A 22,082-nucleotide genomic window follows, 5' to 3' on the forward strand; every position below is an offset into this window, starting at 1 on the left:
CCGAAAATCGAACTTTGGGACGAAGAAGCGGCTCGGGATCATCGATCAGGTAAGCAACCCTGACCATTCCCTGAATCTCGCAATCCATTATTCCCAGCACGAGCAGCACCCCGTCCGCGTTGGGTGGATAGAACCTCCAGATGACCCGTATCATACGAATCTTCCTGCTTACATACAATTCTCTTTTTCTTAGAGACGGAGATAGAGAGAGTCAAACAAACCTGGTGTCTGTAACAAGGCAGAATTTGTTTCCACATTTATCAGCCTGATCATGGTTTGAGGAAAAGGCAAATTAACGTTCAAGAGACCTGTAGCTGGCCAACTTGTAGATCTGCGTCGTTTGGAGGAGGACGAGAAGAGGTGTCCTCCGCACGCACAAATACCCTCCTCACTGCGTCTTTCGCCTGCCCCTCCATGCCCTCTTGCCGAATTGCCCTATAATTGCGCTAGCTATTTATCTTTTAGAGTTTTTAAATCCTAGTATTAATTACGTTGTTTAATAGATTAATTTCTTTCTTTGTAGACTAAAAGATTAGTTAGTGTCGAACAAATAATCTATGGGGAAAAACTCTTCAGAACGAAAATATGGTTAAAAACTGGAGCAAAATCGCAACCAGCGAACAATCTCACAAAATTTTTCTTCGCGACAAAATTTTCGTGGCTACTTTTACCAAAAAAAAGTCACGCAGCGATTTCGGGAGCGAGGTAGACCCTGTTGCCTTCAATCGTGAACCTCGAGCTCTTTGATAACTACAAAAATTTCACGAGCTGAGCATCTGGATGCAAAAGAGGAAGAACGAAAACTACAAACCTTTCTCCGGAGTCTATCGATATCACTGAAAGAATCGGCGCCAACTGTAGACGAGACATGCTTGTGGAGTTTCTTCAAGCTGGCCTTTTGTTGCGGAGCCTGATCAAGGAGTAAAAGAGTAAAGCATGAAACTGGGAATCTGGAGTAGCATACCTCCATCAAAAAATCCTGGCATATCTTTTTCCAGCTTGATCTCGTCTCACTATCACTCCCGTTGCCACTTTCACGCTTTCTTTTCGTGTCTTTGGAAGCCTCTTGGAGCTCTTCTTCTTCTTCGGCATCTCCAAATGAAACTTTCTGGCCCTTCCAGTGAGCACCGCCTATTTTCTTTGCCCGATCCGCAATTCCTAAACCCCCTCTGCCCTTCGTAGCTTTGTCCTGCAAAATCCACGATGCCATCAGATACAAAAACTCCCACTATCTTATATACTTACATGAACGGACTTATACAACATCTCTTGGTCGTTTTCACTAAATGTCGTGTTTTTACTTGTACAATTGGAGCTTGCTCCAAGCGTTCCTGCTTTTACAAAACCGAGCTTGCTTCCCCACCACTCGGCTGGTGGATCGATCACTGTTATAAACACAATCAAAACCGGAACAAATAAAAGCCAAGAATAGAACAAACCAGTGAGCTTCACTTCCTGTTTTGTGTGAACCTGCTTGACTGGAACGAACATAATTACATGTTCCTTCTTTTCGGTTACTTGTTCGCGTCCCTGGAAGATTTAACATACCATCAGCACTCACTTGTAGCAACCTGTAACATACCAAAATGGATTCAAGGTCTTGCTTTGAATAGTTGCGCACCATTTTCCCACGTTCGATCCTCTTGTACCTTTCACAAAAAGCAAGTTAGATTTCGTATCTTTTTAGATGATCTCGTCTTACCGCCCTTGAGGCCGGCAGACTTTCTTGACTTCCACCTCTTCCTCTTTTTCTCTATCAGATCCATTGTTCTCGATTTCAGACTCGTCACTTTCTTCGCCATCGGGTTGATCGCTTTGCCCTGCAGGAAACGAGCTGTAAACACAAGAAACATTTTTCCAGCTCTAGAAACTTACGATGCTGGGGCTTGTCAGTGACTTGCTGCATCACACAAAAACATCTGTTAGACGAATCAGCAAAACCAGCGGCACATACCACTTTCAATTTCTTTAGAAGATTGTCGAAGTCAGTCGTGTTGAAAGTCCAATTGTGAGTTTCATTCGCACCAACACCTACAGACGAGATCTTCCACCACACCGTCTAGGAAAAAAAATGCCATACCTGCGGTATCATCCTTCTTCTTCACCACAAGGTGCTTCTTGATGCCCTGACTGTCCTTCCCCAGGCCGGATCCTTCCTCCCATCCCTGCGATCACAAATCTGAGCTACAAATCGGCAATTACAACCCTGGCAGCTCACCATTTGCTTCATGAGACGGAATGCCGCCGATTCCTTGCGCATACCCTGGAAGACGGCGCCTGGCGCCATGGGGAAGGACAGGCCTAGAACCCTAAAACCGCTACAATGAATCCAACGGCCAGCATCGCTTTGAAACTTTTTTTATTTTAGGGCGGGAGAGTCGATACTCCTGGCAATGGCGAGCGAGGAATGCTGCTTGGCAGCGGCCGATCAAGACGCAAAGGTAGAGTATTTCCATTGAATCTCAAGAATTCAATCGCTTCTTGGAGAACAGGTCTCAGAGCTAGCCAATCGGCTCACAGGTTTGTCCGATCGAGAATCGAAGTACTGCACAGACTCGTGCCTGCGGAAATTCTTGAGAGCTCGCAACTGGAGCGTCAGGAAAGCCGAGAAGATGCTCAAGGAGGCCCTAAGTTGGAGAGCATCCTACAAGCCGGAAGAAATTCGCTGGGTAAGAAGAGTTCCTTCTTCTTTCTTTTGTTCTTCTCAGTGCAAAGAAATCTTCCAGGGAGATGTTGCTAGAGAGTCCGAGACTGGGAAACTTTACAAAGCAAATTATCTGGACAAGCTCGGCAGGCCAGTTCTTGTGATGCGTCCCGGTGCTCAAGTAAGCAGCATCTTCTTTCTTTTCTTTTCTTTTTTATAATTGCTTGATTTACTCCTGTTTTTCTTCTCTTTTTCTTGTAATTCAGAATACTTCAGCTCCAGCAGGCCAGATTAAGCAACTAGTCTATTTCATGGAGAATGTTATTGTTAATCTCCCTCCAAATGGACAGGACCAAATGGTTTGGCTTATTGATTTCAATGGCTGGTCTATTTTCAAGTCCCCATCTGTCAAGACAGCCAAAGATATAGCATACATCTTGCAAAATTTTTATCCAGAGTGGCTTGGCCTGGCCGTCCTTTATAATCCTCCTTACATTTTTGAGACATTTTGGGTGGTATGTTTTGTTTTGTTTTGCCTCTTGATCTTATATTCTGTGTTCTATATAGGTAATAAAACCATTTTTGCATCCAAGCACTTGCAAGAAGGTTAAGTTCGTCTACAGCAGTAATTTGAAGCTGCTCCATGATATATTTGATATGTCTAAAGTCGAAACAGCATTTGGAGGTGGAAGCTCATCAAATTTCAACTGTCATGACTATGGCAAGGTTATGCAGCAGGATGATCTTCGTATAGACTCATATTGGGGTATTCAAAGGCCAGAAATTGAATCACCAGACAATAGTTCATTGTCAACAGAGGATTAGTTTGGGATGTCAAGATTAGGAAGTTAAATGAGCTGAAAACTTCTCAGCAGTTTCTTGAGAAATTTTATTTTCTCGAAAAAAAGAACTTTTCCCCAGATTACCAGCATAGAACTAAAAATTCGACTCACTGAGGATGGAACCCAGAATCTATTGTTCCGTAGATACTAATCAATTCTTAAAAGGGTGAGAGATTATCTCTCACCAGTATCCTCGCAAACCTTAGCCACTACCTTTTTATGATTAAGAAAAAGGTAAAGAAATAAGGATTAGATAAAATCGCTTACGTCCTAGAAGCACTAAAGAAACAGATAGCTGATTGCAAACGATAATCACAAAATCACCAAAGGTTACTACTGTCGTGGCTTTCTAATTATGGGGACGCGGCACCTTTGGATTTGATGATTTTCGTCTTACTCTGGTGTTGGCAAAACCCTGCTCCAATCCTCCTTATGCTATTTTTCAGTAAATATCATATAATGCCTAGACATGTCAACTAGTGTGCGGCCAGTTTTAGCAGGTAGGCGGGCGAACATCACCCGCGTCTCCTCATCCATATCCCACTTGAACCCCGGACAAGCACGAGTGAAGACGCTAGGCAGGGTGGAGAGAAAGCCCTAACGAGGTTACCAGGTTGTAGTCGTGGCACAGGTCACAGAGAATCCCCAGTCCCTGGCTCCTGCTCCACGCCTTGCACACGTACATGCGCGGCCGGTCCATCCACGCGAAGTGCCACTCGTCTTTGAGGTCCGTGATCACCACGGCTTGAGGGTGTGGCATCTGATGTTCACTCCCACCAACATCACGAGAGCCCTCCAGATGTCCACCTCGCTAATCTCTTCCTTGATATAGTAGCCCGTGATGATGTCCTTCGGCCACACTCATGTACAAGAGCATGGCGTCCAGTTTGAAGCGGAGTCCGGGGTTGTGGTCGATATCTCCTCCATGATTGTGCCCTCATCGTTAGCTACATGCTCCAGTATGACAAGATCGCCAACTTTGGCACCCTCCACCAGGTACTCCATCGTGTCCCCTTGCCTCCTGCTATTCCACCCTGCGAAGGCTTGGCTCTCGATTTCCGCCCGCGGTTCTAGCCACCCTTCCCCTCTAATGACCTCGATCTTCGCCGCGGCAAGGACCAGCTGACAGCTTCCAAGTGCCATGAGACGGACCTCACACACCTGGCGATGAATGCTACCACGTATTCCAACAAAATCATTTGGGTGGAATGTTAGCTCGTCTCCTGGAAAGATGCATCGTCACGTTCCAGAGGACAGCCGTCCCTCACCAAGACGCCTCCGTTCCCCACCTTCGTCCAAAGCCTGTCTATAATCTTAAGAGCCTGCTCCCCCGCGTCTGGAATGTCAAAGAGCTCCAGAAATGACCCGTCTACGCTCCTCACCTGGCGCTTGCCCATCGGATGCGGCAGCACCAGATATGACTTCATAAGTCTTGAGTAGAATAAACTGCAGGTAAGAGGATCAGTCGGGTGAGCGGCCAACATGTAAACCACGTACCGGATTCCCCCCTGAAGCAATCAGAGCGCCTCGACCTTTGATTCTCGTGTGCACCAAGCTCATGCTCTACACGTTATGTAGACTAGTAGTGCTTTCCGTTGGGAGAAACAAATGCACTTACCTCAGTAGCCAAACGAGGTTCGGCACGCACTACGGTCCACTTCAAAGACTCCATGTTCAATGGTTTCTTTCGCAGCACCTGTTATAGATATATGAGGTATAAACGGAGCAGCAAGAAGCAAAACTTACCACCAACAACATAGCACTGGTTTTCAGTGACTGCAGTTGCAAAACGTGCGGCAGGCACGAGGGCAGGACCTTGATCTGGATACCTGGACCATTCTCTCTGCAAACAATTTGGCCACACCATCTTACTCCGTGCATACCTTTACGAGATCCAGTGCGTATAGAGCCAGCTCCGAAAACGTATAGATGGTTGCCCTCATGCACCGCAGCATGGAAAGAAAGCGCTGGTGGGATGACGCCACTGCCATGAGGCCGCGAGTAAAACAGGAATTACGGATTGATATATTACCTTGATTTAATCAGCTCCCACTGATTGCTTCTCAGATCGAGTGCATGTAGCGAACGGCGCAGCTGACCACGAAAATCCACACCGCCATACACCCATATTTTGATCAAGGGGGGAGTGTTACTAAGAACTTGAGACACTACTTAACTACCAGCACATCGTTCAAGTATCGGTCCCTGCAGCATCCTCCCACCACATACATCTTCTCCTCGATGGCAGCTGCGCCATGCTGCAAGGGATTCAAGGTTAAGAAAACCTCGAAAACTAGAATACCTGGGATCGAACATGTCGGCTAACATCTATCAACTGCCATTGAGGAGTACCCCATCGCACCCACAGCCGCCACGATCACAATAAAAACTGCAGCCATAAAATTATGAGCTAACACCGCGCACTATGTTAGAATGTCGAAAATCAAAGGTGCTACAAGCAAGAATCTGGCTAAACGATCTCACTGGGGATCGAACCCAGAATCTCTGGTTTCGTAGACCAGCGCCTTGTCCGTTGGGCCATGAGATCATTACGTATGAAACAAGAGGTATTAAGAAAACAGATAGAGGATAAAACAAAGAGTCACAAAACCACTCGGCTTTCAAACATCTTTGTTGGAGTTTGAAGCCTCGCCATCTCATGGGGGAAAGAGTCTTTCACCGCCAATCTTTTCCAAATCGTCCTACCTTCCAACGCAAAACCTAAAGCTGCGCCAAGAAAATTCTCAAATTTTTGTTATCTCGTCACAAAAGACTCTTTGATCCAACACAAGTTTCCAACACCGTGGGTAGCGAGAGATTTGTAGCAGTAATTCCTGTGTCCAGATCCAGATATCTTCCCTTGGAAAAATCCAGGGCGCGTCCAGCAAAACCACCAAAAGATTTGCAAGTCTTTGCTGTTGCTACCTCCTACGACAATTGAACCAGCTGTGTGATCCCCGGTATCCCTTGGAGGAAAACGAAGGTAAATCGCAGCGTCTCCTCTCGCTATGGCCCCGTACTGTCCATTCAAATCAGTGACGCAGTCACTCCTAACATCTGCAAAGACGTTATCTAATTAAGAAAGCCATCAAGGAAAATGATCAGCTTAGCAACAGGGTTCGAAAAAGTTTTTCTCTTCAACCAACATGAAGATATGAGAGATGTGCAATTGTCCTCACGCTTTGTAGCTGAGAAATGCTTGCATAAGGCATTCATCCAAAATGTAGAATTATATTCTAAAACATTCTTAGAATATTCTATGAATATTTTTATGCTTTAACTAGAAAGAATATTCTAGAATTGGAAAAAGAAAGCTTTCTAACCAAGACATTAAGTTGCTTTGAAAATAATTCAAGCTCTCAAAGAAATTGCTCTTGTGTTATGCATATGTTTGTTTAATGCATAGTTACGAACACGAACACGGAACACGAACACGAGCCTCAGATTTCAGGAACCCGAACACGGAACACGATCACGGCCCACGATGGCTCACGAATATTCTACTGAATATTCTAAGAATATGTTATTTAAAAATTATATTCTATTTCTTATTATATTATTATAGGAATGATTTCGCGAAGAAGGATGCTTTCGCAGTATGCTGGATTGCTGCGCCATGCTTGTTTGCCTTGGATTGCTGCTGCTGTGCCCTGAAATGGTGCGCCCTGGCTGGATTGTCGTGTGATGCCATGCGCCCTAAAACCAGAATATTCCGCGCGAGAATATTCTGAACAGTGGTCCGTGTTACTAACACGGACCGTGATCCCGGCCGTGGATCACAGTCCGTGTTAGTAACACGGACCACTGTTCACGAACACGGCCGTGGGAACACGACCCATGGCCGTGTTCGTGAAACACGGTGAACACGGCCGGGATCCCGGCCGTGTTCGTAACACTGGTTTAATGAACCATAAATCATGTGAATTGTAGTTTTAACTCCTCTCACAGAGTTGACTGGTGAGCTTCCATAGTCTGAAAGTTCAGACAGTTGTAGATTAAAAAAAATTGCATTGTGTATGTATAGTATATATGTATAAGTAATATGCTAATTATACTAGTATAGACCATCTATTTTGGACTGAATTTAGTTCATTTAGCTACATTGGTGGTTTTATGGGAACCATTTATATGTAGGGTTTATAAATATAGATAATATATTAATTATAGTAATATATAATATTTATTTGAGATTAAATCTAGTCCATCCGTTTCTATATATAACTAAAGTCTAAACATTAATTAAATTCCCAGAGAGAACGTTTTTCACAATTCCTCATCCATCTCTTAAGCATAATTATTATTATTATTTTTCTCTTGTAAATTTTCTAGCATATAAAGTAATACAACTTATTCCCTATGTTCAAGATTTTTTTAGATTTAGCTTTTTCGTTATTCTTGTCTCAATCGATCACACAAACAAGTTCAGTGATTCTTTGCAAATGGCCCAAGGACAGTAAAACGAGTTCCATCATCGAGGAGAAAAGAAATATGGCGAGCTTTTTTATTTGCCTGCAAATAAAAAATTCCATGAGAAGTTGTACATGATGATATGTTTTGTTAGTCTTATCAGACTTCGTTTTCCAATAGTTTTCTCTGCATGGACTGAGTTCGTTTGATCCAGTAAGCATTAGGTCAGACAAGAATTTCCAAGAAAACGAAATTCTCTCCTTGCCGTAAGTTAGGTCATAGAGGACTTTATCCCGCATGTAGCGCAGCAAACAAGAGTTGCAGCCTGCAGGACGAAATAAGAGCCCGTGAGCAGCAGAGCCGGATGTCCAAGTTTTGCTCATAAAAATCTTAACGATCATAGTTATTTACTCTGATCGTTGCAACTAATAAGCTAGTGTTGCTCCGGTCTATATCGCTTGAGTGCCCTGCCAGTTTTCGCACACCTATGAAAGGCAGGCGGGCGAGGGGCGAACATCACCCGCGTTTCCTCATCCATATCCCACTTGAACGCCGGACAAGCGCGAGTGAAGACGCTAGGCAGGGTCGAGAGACAGCCCTTCGTCTCAGGCGACGTCACCAGGTTGTAGTCGTGGCACAGGTCACAGAGAATCCCCAGTCCCTGGCTCCTGCTCCACGCCTTGCACACGTACATGCGCGGCCAGTCCATCCACGCGAAGTGCCACTCGTCTTTGAGGTCCGTGATCACCATCCACGGCTTGAGGGTGCGGCATCTGATGTTCACTCCCAGCAACATCACGAGAGCTCTCCAGATGTCCACCTCGGTAATCTCTTCCTTGATATAGTAGCCCGTGATGATGTCCTCGGCCACACTCATGTGCATGAGCATCGCGTCCAGTTTGAAGCAGAGGGTGTAGGGGAACTCGTCCGGGGTTGTGGTCGATATCTCCTCCATGAATGTGCCCTCATCGTTAGCTACATGCTCCAGCCTGTAAAGACGGGGAACTTTGGCACCCTCCACCAGGTACTCCATCGTGTCCCCTTGCCTCCTGCTATTCCACCCTGCGAAGGCTTGGCTCTCAATTTCCTCCCGCGGTTCTAGCCACCCTTCCCCTCTAATGAGCTCGATCTTCGCCGCGGCGAGGACCAGCTGACAGCTTTCAAGAGCCATGAGACGGACCTCACACACCTGGCGATGAATACTATCACGTATTCCAACAAAATCATTTGGGTGGAATGTTAGCTCGTCTCCTGGAAAGATGGCATCGTCACGTTCCAGAGGAAAGCCGTCCCTCACCAAGACGCCTCCGTTCCCCACCTTCGTCCAAAGCCTGTCTATAATCTTAAGAGCCTGCTCCCCTGCGTCTGGAATGTCAAAGAGCTCCAGAAGTGACCCGTCTACGCTCCTCACCTGGCACTTGCCCATCGGATGCAGCAGCACCGGATATGACTTCATAGTCTTGAGTAGAAAGACGCTAAAGTGCAGGCAAGAAGCGCAGAGGATCAGTCGGGTGAGCGGCCAACACATAAACCACGTACCGGATTCCCCCCTGAGGCAATCAGAGCACCTCGACCTTTGATTCTCGTGTGCACCAAGCTCAGGCTCTACACGTTATGTAGACTAGTAGTGTTTTCCGTTCGGAGAAACAAGTGCACTTACCTCAGTAGCCAAACGAGGTTCGGCACACACTACGGTCCACTTCAAAGACTTCATGTTCAATAGCATGGTTTCTTTCGTAGCGCCTGTTATAGATATATGAGGTATAAACGGAGCAGCAAGAAGCAAAACTTACCACCAACAACATAGCACTGGTTTTCAGTGACTGCAGTTGCAAAACGTGCGGCAGGCACGAGGGTAGGACCTTGATCTGGATACCTGAACCATTCTCTCTGCAAACAATTTGGCCACACCATCTTACTTCGTGCATACCTTTACGAGATCCAGTGCGTATAGGTTCTTGCAGAAGCCAGACGAGCCAGCTCCGAAAACGTACAGATGGTTGCCCTCATGCACCGCAGCATGGAAAGAAAGCGCCGGTGGGATGACGCCACTGCCATGAGGCCGCGAGTAAAACAGGAATTATGGATTGATATATTACCTTGCTTTAATCAGCTCCCACTGATTGCTTCCCAGATCGAGTGCATGTAGCTGACGGCGCAGCTGACCACGAAAATCCACACCGCCATACACCCATATTTTGTTCCCGACCAGGGTGGCGGACTGACCACGAGTTGCATCCTATGGACACAAAGTCACGCGAAGTTTTAACGACAATCTAGAATGCTTGCTTACTGGAATGTCTCCCGTCGTTTCTATACGTGACCACTGATTCGTGTCAAATTGGTACACTGCATACAGGGATGCATAGAAAGGAGGAAAACAAAAGCCACACAGTACCCCGCATCTTTTCATCAGATGGAATGCCAACGACGAGTAAGAGCGTTCTTCCTCTTGCTAACTGCAAAGCTCGTCGGCCGTGTTTAAGCAAAGCCCCGCCATAAACAACTTGAATAGCCTCAACTCACCACGCAATGGCCGGCGCACGACACGGGACAAGGCTGGGCTGTCGACCACCTCAAGCTTCCCAAATCCAAAACCTCCACGAGAGTGTTACTAAGAACTTGAGAAAAGATCCACGCTATACTCACAAGCACATCGTTCAAGTATCGGTCCCTGCAGCATCCTCCCACCACATACATCTTCTCCTCGATGGCAGCCGCTCCATGCTGCAAGGCATTCAGGTAAGGAAACCAAGAAATATAGCATATACCTGGGATGTTGCACGGACATGTCGGCTAACATCTATCAACTGCCATTGAGGCGGCGCACCCTGATACAACCGCTTAAACAAGTACCACAGCAGCCAGGCCCATGATCACAAAAGGAACTGCAGCCATTAAAAAAAAACCCTAGAATTATGAGCTAACGTTCTGAGACTTAGCTTAATGCGTAAGTTCACCAAAAAACTCACAGAAAAACTCTTTGATACTCCGAACTTAACCACAATCTAGCATTAACGATCTCACTGGGGCTCGAACCCAGAATCTCTGGTTCCGTAGACCAGCGCCTTGTCCATTGGGCCATGAGATCATTACATATGAAACATGTTTGTTCTTGAGAACCTTTTACAAGTTGGAATTATCTCCGGGAGTAAGAAAACTTTATATTCCTTTCAACATTTGTTTCCAAGAAAACAAATACAAACTATATAGGATAAAACAAAGAATCACAAAACCACCAAAGAAGTCTGTTACTAGTGTTGTGGCCTTCTAGGCAAGCATCTTCTTTTTCCTCGTCAACTCTCTTAGAGGAGTTTGAAGCCCCACCCATCTCATGTTTCTCCAGCTTCACATCGTCTTTCTCTGTTTCCCCGCCAATCTCTTCCAAATAGTCGGCTCGGTTTTGCTGTATCCAAAGGCGCCGCCTCTCCATAATTTGCTCCGGTGTTGGCAAAACCTTCCAATTCTCTTGCTCCATACCCACAATATGACTCGCAGCTGTGGCAAGTTTATATAGCCATGGGAAAAGGTGTGGATTTAAGGAGCCTTTTCCAGTAATTAATCAAAACCCAAAACCCAAAACTCTTTTACCTCGTCACAAAAAACTCTTTGATCCAACGCAAGTTTCCACTGCAGTGAGTACTGCCGTGAGAAGCGAGGGATTTGTAGCAATAATTCCCGTGTCCAGATCTAGATATCTTCCCTTGGAAAAATCCAGAGCCCGTCCAGCAGCGTCCACAACCACACCACCAGCCTCTGACCATCAAAACCAAACTCATCAGAACCAAAAGATTTGCAAGTCTCTTGCTGCTGCTACCTTCCACGACGATTGAACCGGCTGCATGATCCCAGATCTTCTCCCGGTATCCCTTGTGAGGGAAACGAAGGTAAATCGCTGCGTCTCCTCTCGCCATGGCCCCGTACTTCGCTTGGCTGTCCATTCGGATCGGTGACGCTGTCACTCCCAGCATCTGCAAAGACGTTCTCTAAGAAGAAAACCATCGCGGAAAATATCACCTTAGCAATGCCAGACGTCAAGTCATGCTTTGAATGAGCCGATTCATACGATTCACAGAACGCTGCCAAGGCCGGATCGCTGAGGTCGCTGACACGAACCTACGGAAAAACTTGTTTTTCGAGAGCTTGAAATTTTCAAAGTACCTTTCGAGGCTGCAATGAACCATCGATCGGGTGAAGTGTGGTTCCAGCTCCTCTCACAGCGGTGAACAAGCAGCCGACTGGTGAGCTTCCATCGTCGGACAACCCGCTCAGCGGCAAGTTCGGACAGCCGAGAACACCAAGAACAACGGATCCTTGGTCCAGCAATGCCAATGCGATTGCGTACTGCTCTCCGCGAAGGAATCTGGAAATGTATAAAAGCTTCGAGCCAGACGAAGTTGGAAACGTGTCGCTACTTACCCCTTGGTTCCGTCAATAGGATCCAAAACCCAGTGTCGTCCTTGAGCACCACCTTCGGCCTTGCCTCGATCGATTGCACAAAGAACGTCCTCCGAAGAAAGCAGCGCATCCTTGGAAGGAATAGAATTGACGAGTTCTGTGATTCTTTGCAGCATGGCCTTTCCATCTTCTTTTCTCAAGTCTTCGGAATCCTATGGACGTGTTAGTAAAACAAGAGTTTCACCAGCTACAAACCTCTTCTGCTATCATGGAGAACGTTCCGGCGGGGAGTTGCCGCTCTAGAGCCCAGCTGACCACTGCCTGTGAGCCTGCAAATCAAAACTCCATGAGAAGTTCTACGCGGTGCCATGTTTTGTACCATAATCTGCTATAGTAACCGGAGAGTTGTCAGTTTTCGATTGCGTTTCGTTTTCCAATAGTTTTCTCTGCACGGACTGCCAAACACCAGGAAAAAAAAAACGATCGATCAGTTCGCGGTTCATCCAGAAAGAATTCGATCACGTAGAAAAAAAAACGAGAAATCTCTCCAAAAGGAACAATGCCGATGCGCGAAACGAAGAGAGACTCTAAAAAAGCTCATTTTTCTGGATCATACCTTAGTGAGGCCGCAAGCGAGCGTCACGGCCTCCATGGCGATCTTGAGCTCAAAATCATAGCCGCCAGTGCCAGTGGACGCCATTCGCGCGATCGCCGCGCCGCTCGCCCTCGCCCTTGCCCTAGACAAAGCCGAGCCGACGAAACCCTTGTATGGCAAACGCTTCGCCACCAGTATCGAAATCCCGCCATAGCCAGTCATGACTGAGTATATTCTCACTGCCCGTTTGTAACTCCACGTGGCTTTGCCCTATTCGTACTCCGTTTCCCCTAAGAATTTTCTTGTGAAGGAGAGAGCGATGAAAGCGTCGGTGAAGCTGCGACAGGGCGATCAGCCGCTGCTGCGAGCAAAGCTCCCGCTGAGCTTGCTCGGGGTGCCGATCGCGTCAGGGATCGCGCTGGGGAGCTCGCGCGAGCTCGCGTTCCATCTTGGAACCCTATTCCAGACAGGGCCTTCTTGCAGGATCACGTACAGGCCTAACAGTGGAGAATGCCCGCTGTCGCTGCTGATCAAGAGTGGATTCGGGGTGTGGGGATCGCCGACGGACGCGCCGCTCGTCATGGCCGCGGAATTCAAGCTCTCTAGCAAAGGTACGCCGTCTTTGGCCGTCCAGGTGAAGCCCCGGCTGGGAAATTTCAGTCTCAGGAAGAGCGCTGTCTCGCCAAGCCCGATCGCGCAGCAAGAATCGATCAAGGACAGTGCCAGCGGCCAGGAAGAGCCGCAGGAAGGATCTTTTCTTGGATCGAGTAAGGCTAGTGTGGGTCTTGGTCCTGGGTCGGGGATCGAAGTGATGCCAAGGACTCCTGAGAAGATTTCGCCCGACTTGGCCACCTTGAGCACTTTCAAAGCTAGCAGCCCGCCTTCTTCCGAGGGAAGCAGCATTGTCATGGTGGAAGACGTCGAAGACGATCATCGGCACGATCATCTCAAGGCTGCTGCTCCAAACATCGAGCAGGGCTTTGAAGATCATCCTGTCGACCTCCGTGTCAAGACTGGACATCTAGCGCAGGCTCCCGGGAATGGTAACTGGAGCTTGGTCGCTCACACTGCGCTTCCCCTGGGTCGTCATGCGGTGGCTAGCGTACGCTGGCGAGTCAAGCTCGATTCTGATATCCTCGAGAGCTTCAAAAACGAGACGGACATCTTCTCGTTTAAAAAGCTCCCGGTTCTCGTTGTGGACAAGCTGAGCGTCAAGTCTCCAGAAGATCTAAACAGGCTGCGGACAGTCACGACGAGCACAGTGCCGGTGCTTGACAGTGACGAGGCCATGGCACTTTCCGGCTTGATCAGAGAGCCCGAGCCTCCAGAGCTGGGAAAGGTGGCGAAGCTCTGCTCGTCAATGAAGCGTGAGCTTCATTTGCTTCACGCCGAGAACGAGGTTCTCAAGAAGACCATGGAGGACATGAAAGCCGAGCTTGGGAGCAGTAAAAGAAGCGGCAAACGATCTCCATCGTACATGGTCATGGACAAGGAAATGCAGCGACAGTTTTCTAGCAATGGGAATCACCACCGCGGTCGTGACCACAAGCAAGAGCAGCATCAGGAGCAAAGGCCAGCGTCGCCAAAATCCAACAAGTCGGGAAGGAGAGATCAGGAACTCGAGCTGCTAACAAAACATCTGGGATTCGAGCTAAGGAGCTCTAAAGAAGACGGAGTTGTCGTGAAGTGATATGGACGGAAAGACAGAAGTGGTCCCGCTGGATGGAAAAGAAAAGCGTGAGCTGCTTTGGTATGGGTGGGGGAATCGCGGGATATGATACAGTCAAGCCTGATATTTTAGATTCCAGGTTTTGGAAACAGTGCTTTGGGAGATGAAAAGCCGGACAAGCAGCTACCCGCCACTTGGGTCTTTCGACTATTGCCGCGTGTCTTCGGGATGCAACTCGTGTCTTCACTGGAGACGCCCGGAAGACACTAGAACCTATTTTATGAGGAGGAAAGTGTAGAAGGGAGATAGACGAGGAGGGTGTGACGTGACGAGCAGAGATGGAAGCGATCGCTGTGAAAAGTTTAATGCCAGGAGCTCACAAGCTCGCTGGAATCAGGTGCTGTTCTTCACAGCAGCAGCACCTGCCTCAGAGCAGATTGATTTGCCAGAGTCCGGGAGCGATGTCGTTGAATTCAAGCAACAGGTTGTGCATGGATCGACGAAGTCGGGTGAGGAGCAAAGCCACGGAGTCCACATCCGAGGTGCCAACCAGCGAGAGGTCAGAGGAGACGAAGGAACTCGTGGCGGAGTCGCTGAAGAAAGTTGCCGAGGCGGAGATCCAGCAAACAAAGGAGTACCTGGAGAACGTTGCCGATAATGGTACTGCTGATCCAGCCACTCTGCCTCGGGAAGAAGTTCTGGAAACGAAGCAAGGTGATCCGGCTGTCGTCGAGCGAGAACCACAACCGGAGTTTGAACCACAGAAAGTTTCAAAGTCGCGAGGTGGCAACATCAAGTGCGATCCTCTCAACGTTGTTCTTTTCCAGGTACGTAGTCGTGATGCTTCGGTCGAAAACGAGTTATGATCTTTTGTGTTGCGTTCCAGGGATTTAATTGGGAGTCATGGAGGAACCCTTGCTGGTATGATGTGCTCATGAACACTGCAGAGGACTTGGCACAAGCTGGAGTCACGGACATTTGGCTGCCTCCAGCAACCCATTCTGTGGCACCACAAGGTAAGAACTTGTGTCTCTCGTTTTCGTGGATGTGGATGATTTTTGTTTTGTTTCTTCAGGTTACATGCCTGGAAGGCTCTACGACCTGAATGCGTCAAAGTACGGGAACGAAGAGAAACTAAAGCAAGTCATCGACAAGTTCCACTCTCATGGCATCAGATGCATTGCAGACATTGTGATCAACCATAGGTGCGGGGACTCTCAAGACCAGCGGGGGGTGTGGTGCATTTTCGAGGGTGGAACTCCGGACGAGCGTCTCGACTGGGGACCCTGGGCCATCACAAAGGACGACTATGCATACAGCGACGGCTCTGGGGCTCCAGACACGGGTGAAGACTTTGGTGCCGCTCCAGACATCGACCACACCAATCCCAGAGTCCAGGACGACCTCGCAGGCTGGATGAAGTGGATGAAGGAAACGATTGGCTTCGATGGTTGGCGGTTTGATTTCTCCAAAGGCTACGCCGGAAGTTACGCAGGTCTCTACATCGAGAGAACCACACCGGAGTTCTCGGTTGGGGAACTCTGGACGAACCTCAACTATGGTCCGGATGGTAGCGTCGAGTATAACCAGGACAGTCACAGGCAGGAGGTAGTCGATTGGATCAATGCCACCGGTAATCGCTCCACAGCTTTCGACTTCACGACCAAAGGAATCCTCCAGGAGGCCGTCAAGAACCAGTTTTGGAGGCTGAGAGATCCCAACAACAAGCCGGCTGGAGTGATCGGCTACTGGCCCCAGAAAGCGGTGACGTTCATCGACAACCACGACACCGGATCCACGCAGAAGCACTGGCCGTTCCCAGCGGACAAAGTTATGCTTGGATATGTCTACATTCTCACGCATCCCGGCATTCCATGCATCGTAAGTTCTTCCAAAGTCCAGGGAACTCTTCTTCTTCGTTTGATGATTTCTTCTAACACTGTCCTTTTACATGTATAGTTCTATGATCACTACTACGAATGGGGGCTCAAGGACGAGATAAAAGCTCTTCTCGAGGTCCGGAAGCGCAACAACGTAGTGGCTAATTCCAGCGTCAGCATCATCGCGGCTGAGGAGGACGTCTACGTGGCGTCCGTGGCGGACGGCAAGCTGGTGGTGAAGATGGGGCCCAGGTTTGACATTGGTGACATGGCACCCAGCTCGGACGAGTTCGCCATCGCGGCTCTTGGCAACGAGTACTGCGTGTGGGAGCGAAAGAATTAGGTGGCGGTACACGTGGTGGTAGTTGAGTCGTCCACGTTCACGCCAAGCTTGTGTGTCCAGTCACGGGAGAGACAAAAGTGGGTCAATCGAAGCCGTCCCTTTCGGGGTAATTGTGACCGTCCAATTGGAATCTCAAGTGAGGCCGTCGGATGCCGGTGGTGCCGACGGCCCCGATCGCCCCATTGCCGGTCTTCTTCAACCGATGCATTGTTTTGTTCCAAGCGCGCTTGGTTGTGGCGGGAGGAGCGCGCATGGAAATGGAGCGGTCGGCGCGACTGGATCGTGTCGCGGCACCATAAATATCACTCGCGAGCGCCATCGCCTTCGAACTCTTTGCTTTTTCAATCGCTTTCGACCGCGGCACAGAAGCTTTTATTCAAGCTCTGGCGCTGCTGCTGCTGCTGCGAGGTACGGTTGGATTGATTGTTCATTTGATTGCTAGCTAGGGATTGGATACTTTCTTTGTTCGTGTTCTTGAGGTAGTTCTTTGTTGTTTTTTTTTTCTCTCCATTTTTGATTTAGAATCTTTGTGTTGTTTGGTAAGCAGCGTGGGATTGTTGCGAGAGCTATGGCTCATTTGAGAGAGTATGACGATATCCAGTACTGGGATAAGAGGTATCTGGATGAAGGAGATGATACTTTTGATTGGTATCAGCGATTCAAAGAGCTCAAGCCTCTTTTGTGTCGTTATATCAAGAAAGATTCACGCATTTTGATGGCTGGCTGTGGAAACGCTGGTGAGTTTTTCCTGTGTTTCCTTCTTCTCTTGTGTGACAATCTCACCGGATATTTGGAACTTATCGTGCAGTTCTCTCCGAGGAAATGGTTTTGAATGGATTCAAGGAGATCGTAAACATCGATTTCTCGTCGGTCGTGATCAAGAAAATGCAGCAAAGGCACGGCCACATTCCTCAACTAACTTGTATCTTCTATCCTTGGTATAGCCATTTAAACGGCTCGCTATGACGCGCTTGGTGGCTGGTTCTAATCGCAGTTTTCTCTCTTTCTTTTCTTTCAGATGTGACCATGGATGTGCGTAACATGGCTGTGTTTGGGGACAACTCTTTCGATGCCGTGATCGACAAAGGTAACGAACCATTTCGTATTCTACTTTCTTTTCTGACCGAAGTAAACAACGCTCTTATACATTGTCAGGGCTGATGGATTCCATGCTGGTGAGTATGGCTGTTTTTGAGCTCTCGTGAGTTGTCGAGTTTCTGACCTTGATCTGTGCATGCCAGTGTGGATCGAATGGATTTATAGACGTCAGGTTCATGCTGGAGGAGACTCGAAGGTTAGTTTTCTTTCCTTACTCCAGTTCTTTGTGCCCGTAACAAGCTTTTTAGCTCAGGGTATTAAAACCAGGAGGAGTCTTCATACTGGTATGCTCAATCGTAAACTTCCGCTGCAAAAGAATTGATCGGTAGCTCCGTGTTTAAACAGATAACTTACGGTGAGCCACTCCTCAGGATGCACCATCTCAAGCACCCGGCATTCGACTGGAAAGTTGTGCTTCACCTCACTCGTAAGATCGTCTTCTCTTCATTTTTCTTGTCCAGATTTCTAGTTTCCTTTGTTCCGTCTTACAGCCAAACCGGGTACCACAGCGTACATCCCGGAAGCATACGCAGGTGCGATACCAATGAATGGCAACTGGGAGTGTGATTTCTTGCTCGGGATCTCTGACCCCGACATTAATTTTGTTTACGTTTGTACCAAGCCTTCGTCCTGATCAAGTTCTCAGGATGTTTGAGCTAAACAAAGACAGGCATTCATTGTCCAAGTTCACTGCAAAGTTCTAAAAAACTCCAGTCCATTTTTTCGCTTGTGGTTGTAGCATCTTTACAGTGAAAGCAAATAAAGCTAGTTCTAGGGTGGAACATATCTAGATCGCAAGCGTGGCGGAAGTTTATACATCAAACTCCAAAAGTGTCAAGCTCGATGGGCCAGTTTTTTCAGTTTACATTTGCCACACCACTAAGACAATGACAATGCGATGCACGCACACCAATTCCAGCTTGTTTGCGCTTTTGTTTTCTTCCACCTGGACTAAGTCTTGGTTTTAAGATGCTCTACTTCAATTGTAACTATTCGTTGTTAAAGTAATTTGAGACGAGGAACTTGGGACGAAGCAAGAGTCCTCCAAACTTAAACGCGGTAATAAAAGCCTTTTGCTGGCTTTTATTGAATGCTCAAGTTCAATGGGATCATGCAAGCTCGGTGACTTTGCACTGAACTTCTCTTTGTTAACTTAACGATAGCATGGATGTCTATGCGAATTTAAGCTTTGCCAGCCAAGTCTAGTGAGGATGGAATGGACATTTGAAGATCTGGAGATGTCCAAAACTTTGTGCTCGCAATAAGAATTGCGGTTCTTGCAGTAGCTTTGAGTGCTCTTTGTCCATCTACACTGAGACAAAGTCATGAATTGCAATCGGGTTTTTCTTCCATGGAAAGATTCCTTTGCGTTTGTTTAGATTGAGCTTTCGAACAATTCTTAGCACAACTCATGACTCTTTTTAATGTTGTTCTTCCATTTGACTGGGATGCATCAACACATAAGCACTATCCTCCTTGTCTATTTCCAGCGAAAGATCTTTCAAAACCGGCGAGTCTTTTTGCTGATGCTAGCTCCCTGTTCTGGACTAAACATCGCTTATCTTAATCCGTTTGGCTGATTAGAAAACCATACGTCCTGACGAGGCCGCATATTCCACCCCGGAGCTTTGACACAGACTCCCTTATCTCTTCCCCAAGACGACGAAAGCCTCCCAACCACACCAAACAAAGCGTTCAAAGTTGGTCCTGGGGCTTAAACAAATTAAAGCATCCAAATTGTATGGCCCAGCCCACAAACACATAAAAAACTAGCTCTTAATATCTTAGCACTGTTTGTGCACGGGCTCTTTGATAGAGTGATGGCGAGAAAAACCTCTAATCTATGATCTATCAAAAGCAATGGGAGTTTGTAGCGGTTTTCTCTGCATCGTAGAAGTTAACAACAAGACAACTCTGCGCTGCTGTCGGTCAAAAGGGGTGTGAGAGCTCTGATTCCACCGCCGGAAAAAGATAGAGCTTGGAGCTCAAGCGAGCCACAGGGATGGAGCACGCGGGCAGTCCCCGTTGTGCCAGGCAAGGATTCAGGGGGTCCTCAGCAAGGATTAACAAAAGATATATACTCCAAATCCATCTCTTTCTCTCCTCACATTGCCCAATCTGGGGAATTTCCAAGGCTTTGCGTGACTGGGACTCAACACACACACACACTCCTGCACTTCCACCAGGGAATCCGGGGTTCTCCATTACTCGAGCCGTGATCTCATCCTCCTCCTCAAGCTTTGAATCTCTCTCTTGTGATTCGAGAAGATTTTGCAGGAGCAAAGCAAAGAAACTTAATCATCTCGATCTAGAAACCTGGGGCTTTGGGAAACCCCTCGCTCGAGGCATCAATCAGCTACAAAAAGATTGGAGACCAAAAAAGAAGGCCCATTTTTGTAAGTGTAAAGGTTCGTATCAATCAATCACTCGTGGGTCAAGCCCGGTTCAAACGAGAATATCCAGGGGCATTTGCCCGTTAGATAATATTCCCTTCCATGTGTGCATGCATGCATGCATGTATGGGTCTCCTGTATGACCCATGCATGTGCCATGGCATGTCTGGCATGAAGCCTACATCACTGCGGAGACTGTCGAGTTTCCAGCCGACGCCACCGGCGGGTTCCCGGCGAGTGCGCCGCAAAAATTGTCGGGCCAGGTGGCGGCGGCCCACCGAGCATGAGAAAAGAGACAAAAGCAAAGCTCCCCTATTCTATCTCCCTGTCTGGAGGATTGCTAGACTTTTGCTCCAAGGCTGGATAGATGGCGGTGGAAACTTCTCACAAATTCCAATACTTTTCCATCCAGTGGTGGGAGGATTTTTTGTTTCCCAGGCATTGGAAACCAGCCACGAAGATTGAGGATGTTTCCAGATGATCCAGGTGTATGTGCGGAAAGCAAGCAAATGCAAATGCAAACCAACGAGCGGAAAAAAGAAATTCGTTATTGCTGCTTGTTGCTGGCGTGCGTGTGATTCCCACTGCCTGCCCCTTTGCGCCTCTGCGGCGACCGCGTTCGATCGACAGCAAACGATTGCAAATTTGACCAGCATCGGAAAAAACTATGAGTAAATCACCGTCTAAGTCTAAGCGCCCCTTTTTCGCAGTAAGACACTTGGACATGGCAGAGAACAACGCGCGTAAAGCTTCAAAAGGGCCTTGCAGAGGTCACATTTTGGCGCTCCACTGTGGGGATTCCTACAGCGACCTGGAAATCATTCGCAAGATCAATCGAATTTGGTGACGCGCGAGAGGAGATTCGCTTGAAAATGCCATGGGTTATGGGTGAGATGGCATGGGCATGAGTGATATACCATCCCATGACATCATGACCCATGGATGCTGATGATTTGCCATCATCATGATTGGCCATGTCTGGCCATGCTATCACGACCGTCCGTCCTTGACTGAGAACGTCCCACGTACACACAGCACACGCGCGCGGGGACCTCGACGCTCGCCCGATCCCTCGCATCGTCATCGTCCACCCAGCCTACAAGAAACCATAGGAAATGCTTTTTGATCAAATTAGATGCCACCTAATCTCTCAACTGAGAAGCATAGAATAATATCCTGAGGATTCACTTCATGGTTATGGTCTCAATTGTGTATAATTGTGTATTTTCTATTTTCTATTTTCTCAGGTGAAGTGCTGAGTGGCGCTTGCCCTGCGTTTCCAGTAAAAACAAGAAAAGCGGGCACCCACCGCCTCATTCGGTTCCGAAGGATCGGTTGATTTGGTTTTGCAATGGTTTCGAGGCAAAGGGAAAACTACTCACTATATTACCTTTGGTTGTTAAACTAAAAGTATAAACAAGAGGATCATGACAAGGAGAGAACATGCTGATCGATCATACAATAGCTTAGACGATTATCATTTTCTCTCACACTCACACACACAGCCTCTAAGCTGGTGGGAGGGGATGATGAAAGGTTGGTGGTGACATTATGCCAGCACAATCACACGGCGTCCGTACAGCGCCCGTCTCAACCGAACACTTTCACCGCGCCAGGAACCCTAATTCCGGAATCAATGCGCGGAGAGCGATGGCTGCCACCCCTCCGGAGGATGGAAATCGTGGAATGGGAATGGAAGGGGATGGAATCGATGGATGGGCGGGGAGGAGATTTGAATCATGACCGGGCCTTGGGTCTCACACCTAAGGAATTGTGTCCGCCCCGTACGATTGGGCTAGGAAACGAGCAAAGG

The 22,082-nt window shown here is 47.8% G+C and overlaps 5 protein-coding genes and 2 non-coding genes across 7 annotated transcripts; 3 read left to right on the forward strand and 4 right to left on the reverse strand.

Annotated features, from left to right (window-relative positions):
• Positions 1 to 558: 558 nt before the first annotated feature.
• Positions 559 to 2,312, reverse strand: LOC9643919 (PIN2/TERF1-interacting telomerase inhibitor 1). Its single transcript, XM_002984234.2, has 11 exons — positions 2,219 to 2,312; positions 2,081 to 2,165; positions 1,955 to 2,031; positions 1,876 to 1,900; positions 1,703 to 1,820; positions 1,583 to 1,649; positions 1,440 to 1,530; positions 1,246 to 1,385; positions 965 to 1,189; positions 812 to 910; positions 559 to 750 (listed from the first exon to the last, which is right to left on the reverse strand). The coding sequence occupies exons 1-11, from the start codon at positions 2,285 to 2,287 to the stop codon at positions 682 to 684; spliced, it is 1,065 nt and encodes a 354-aa protein (XP_002984280.2). The 5' UTR covers positions 2,288 to 2,312; the 3' UTR covers positions 559 to 681.
• Positions 2,313 to 2,408: 96 nt separating this feature from the next.
• Positions 2,409 to 3,469, forward strand: LOC9643920 (phosphatidylinositol transfer protein PDR16). Its single transcript, XM_002984120.2, has 5 exons — positions 2,409 to 2,441; positions 2,493 to 2,669; positions 2,727 to 2,825; positions 2,911 to 3,159; positions 3,212 to 3,469. The coding sequence occupies exons 2-5, from the start codon at positions 2,613 to 2,615 to the stop codon at positions 3,467 to 3,469; spliced, it is 663 nt and encodes a 220-aa protein (XP_002984166.2). The 5' UTR covers positions 2,409 to 2,441; positions 2,493 to 2,612.
• Positions 3,470 to 5,961: 2,492 nt separating this feature from the next.
• Positions 5,962 to 6,034, reverse strand: TRNAR-ACG. The gene has a single exon. It is a non-coding gene; the product is annotated as a tRNA-Arg (tRNA).
• Positions 6,035 to 10,911: 4,877 nt separating this feature from the next.
• Positions 10,912 to 10,984, reverse strand: TRNAR-ACG. Its single transcript has one exon. It is a non-coding gene; the product is annotated as a tRNA-Arg (tRNA).
• Positions 10,985 to 11,405: 421 nt separating this feature from the next.
• On the reverse strand, positions 11,406 to 13,144 carry LOC9643921 (SAL1 phosphatase). The gene is made up of 8 exons (XM_002984236.2): positions 12,908 to 13,144; positions 12,671 to 12,746; positions 12,547 to 12,620; positions 12,313 to 12,503; positions 12,055 to 12,256; positions 11,911 to 12,009; positions 11,711 to 11,864; positions 11,406 to 11,649 (listed from the first exon to the last, which is right to left on the reverse strand). The coding sequence occupies exons 1-8, from the start codon at positions 13,106 to 13,108 to the stop codon at positions 11,489 to 11,491; spliced, it is 1,158 nt and encodes a 385-aa protein (XP_002984282.2). The 5' UTR covers positions 13,109 to 13,144; the 3' UTR covers positions 11,406 to 11,488.
• Positions 13,145 to 14,790: 1,646 nt separating this feature from the next.
• On the forward strand, positions 14,791 to 16,960 carry LOC9645029 (alpha-amylase type B isozyme). The gene is made up of 4 exons (XM_002984122.2): positions 14,791 to 15,382; positions 15,442 to 15,571; positions 15,631 to 16,436; positions 16,515 to 16,960. The coding sequence occupies exons 1-4, from the start codon at positions 14,894 to 14,896 to the stop codon at positions 16,776 to 16,778; spliced, it is 1,689 nt and encodes a 562-aa protein (XP_002984168.2). The 5' UTR covers positions 14,791 to 14,893; the 3' UTR covers positions 16,779 to 16,960.
• A 52-nt stretch (positions 16,961 to 17,012) lies between these two features.
• On the forward strand, positions 17,013 to 18,604 carry LOC9645030. Its single transcript, XM_024689330.1, has 8 exons — positions 17,013 to 17,515; positions 17,587 to 17,716; positions 17,797 to 17,865; positions 17,934 to 17,953; positions 18,020 to 18,072; positions 18,130 to 18,160; positions 18,222 to 18,303; positions 18,368 to 18,604. The coding sequence occupies exons 3-8, from the start codon at positions 17,805 to 17,807 to the stop codon at positions 18,508 to 18,510; spliced, it is 390 nt and encodes a 129-aa protein (XP_024545098.1). The 5' UTR covers positions 17,013 to 17,515; positions 17,587 to 17,716; positions 17,797 to 17,804; the 3' UTR covers positions 18,511 to 18,604.
• Positions 18,605 to 22,082: the final 3,478 nt, after the last annotated feature.

This window comes from Selaginella moellendorffii, unplaced genomic scaffold (genome assembly GCF_000143415.4).
Source record: "Selaginella moellendorffii unplaced genomic scaffold, v1.0 SELMOscaffold_61, whole genome shotgun sequence".
Taxonomy (NCBI): domain Eukaryota; kingdom Viridiplantae; phylum Streptophyta; class Lycopodiopsida; order Selaginellales; family Selaginellaceae; genus Selaginella; species Selaginella moellendorffii.

Excerpts from the sequence above, each read along its gene's own strand:
- LOC9643919 (XM_002984234.2), bottom strand. The coding sequence starts at position 2,287 with ATGGCGCCAGGCGCCGTCTTCCAGGGTATGCGCAAGGAATCGGCGGCA. Across the intron at positions 1,386-1,439 it reads ACAGGAAGTGAAGCTCACTG|TGATCGATCCACCAGCCGAG; the intron begins GTTTGTTCTATT and ends TGTTTATAACAG. Across the intron at positions 751-811 it reads TCGATAGACTCCGGAGAAAG|TTATCAAAGAGCTCGAGGTT; the intron begins GTTTGTAGTTTT and ends AAATTTTTGTAG.
- LOC9643920 (XM_002984120.2), top strand. The coding sequence starts at position 2,613 with ATGCTCAAGGAGGCCCTAAGTTGGAGAGCATCCTACAAGCCGGAAGAA. Across the intron at positions 2,826-2,910 it reads TGATGCGTCCCGGTGCTCAA|AATACTTCAGCTCCAGCAGG; the intron begins GTAAGCAGCATC and ends CTTGTAATTCAG. Across the intron at positions 3,160-3,211 it reads TTTTTGAGACATTTTGGGTG|GTAATAAAACCATTTTTGCA; the intron begins GTATGTTTTGTT and ends TGTTCTATATAG.
- LOC9643921 (XM_002984236.2), bottom strand. The coding sequence starts at position 13,108 with ATGACTGGCTATGGCGGGATTTCGATACTGGTGGCGAAGCGTTTGCCA. Across the intron at positions 12,504-12,546 it reads TCTCCATGATAGCAGAAGAG|GATTCCGAAGACTTGAGAAA; the intron begins GTTTGTAGCTGG and ends ACACGTCCATAG. Across the intron at positions 11,865-11,910 it reads TGACGTCTGGCATTGCTAAG|ATGCTGGGAGTGACAGCGTC; the intron begins GTGATATTTTCC and ends ACGTCTTTGCAG.
- LOC9645029 (XM_002984122.2), top strand. The coding sequence starts at position 14,894 with ATGGAAGCGATCGCTGTGAAAAGTTTAATGCCAGGAGCTCACAAGCTC. Across the intron at positions 15,383-15,441 it reads TCAACGTTGTTCTTTTCCAG|GGATTTAATTGGGAGTCATG; the intron begins GTACGTAGTCGT and ends GTTGCGTTCCAG. Across the intron at positions 16,437-16,514 it reads ATCCCGGCATTCCATGCATC|TTCTATGATCACTACTACGA; the intron begins GTAAGTTCTTCC and ends TTACATGTATAG.
- LOC9645030 (XM_024689330.1), top strand. The coding sequence starts at position 17,805 with ATGGATGTGCGTAACATGGCTGTGTTTGGGGACAACTCTTTCGATGCC. Across the intron at positions 17,866-17,933 it reads CGATGCCGTGATCGACAAAG|GGCTGATGGATTCCATGCTG; the intron begins GTAACGAACCAT and ends ATACATTGTCAG. Across the intron at positions 18,073-18,129 it reads ATGCTGGAGGAGACTCGAAG|GGTATTAAAACCAGGAGGAG; the intron begins GTTAGTTTTCTT and ends TTTTTAGCTCAG.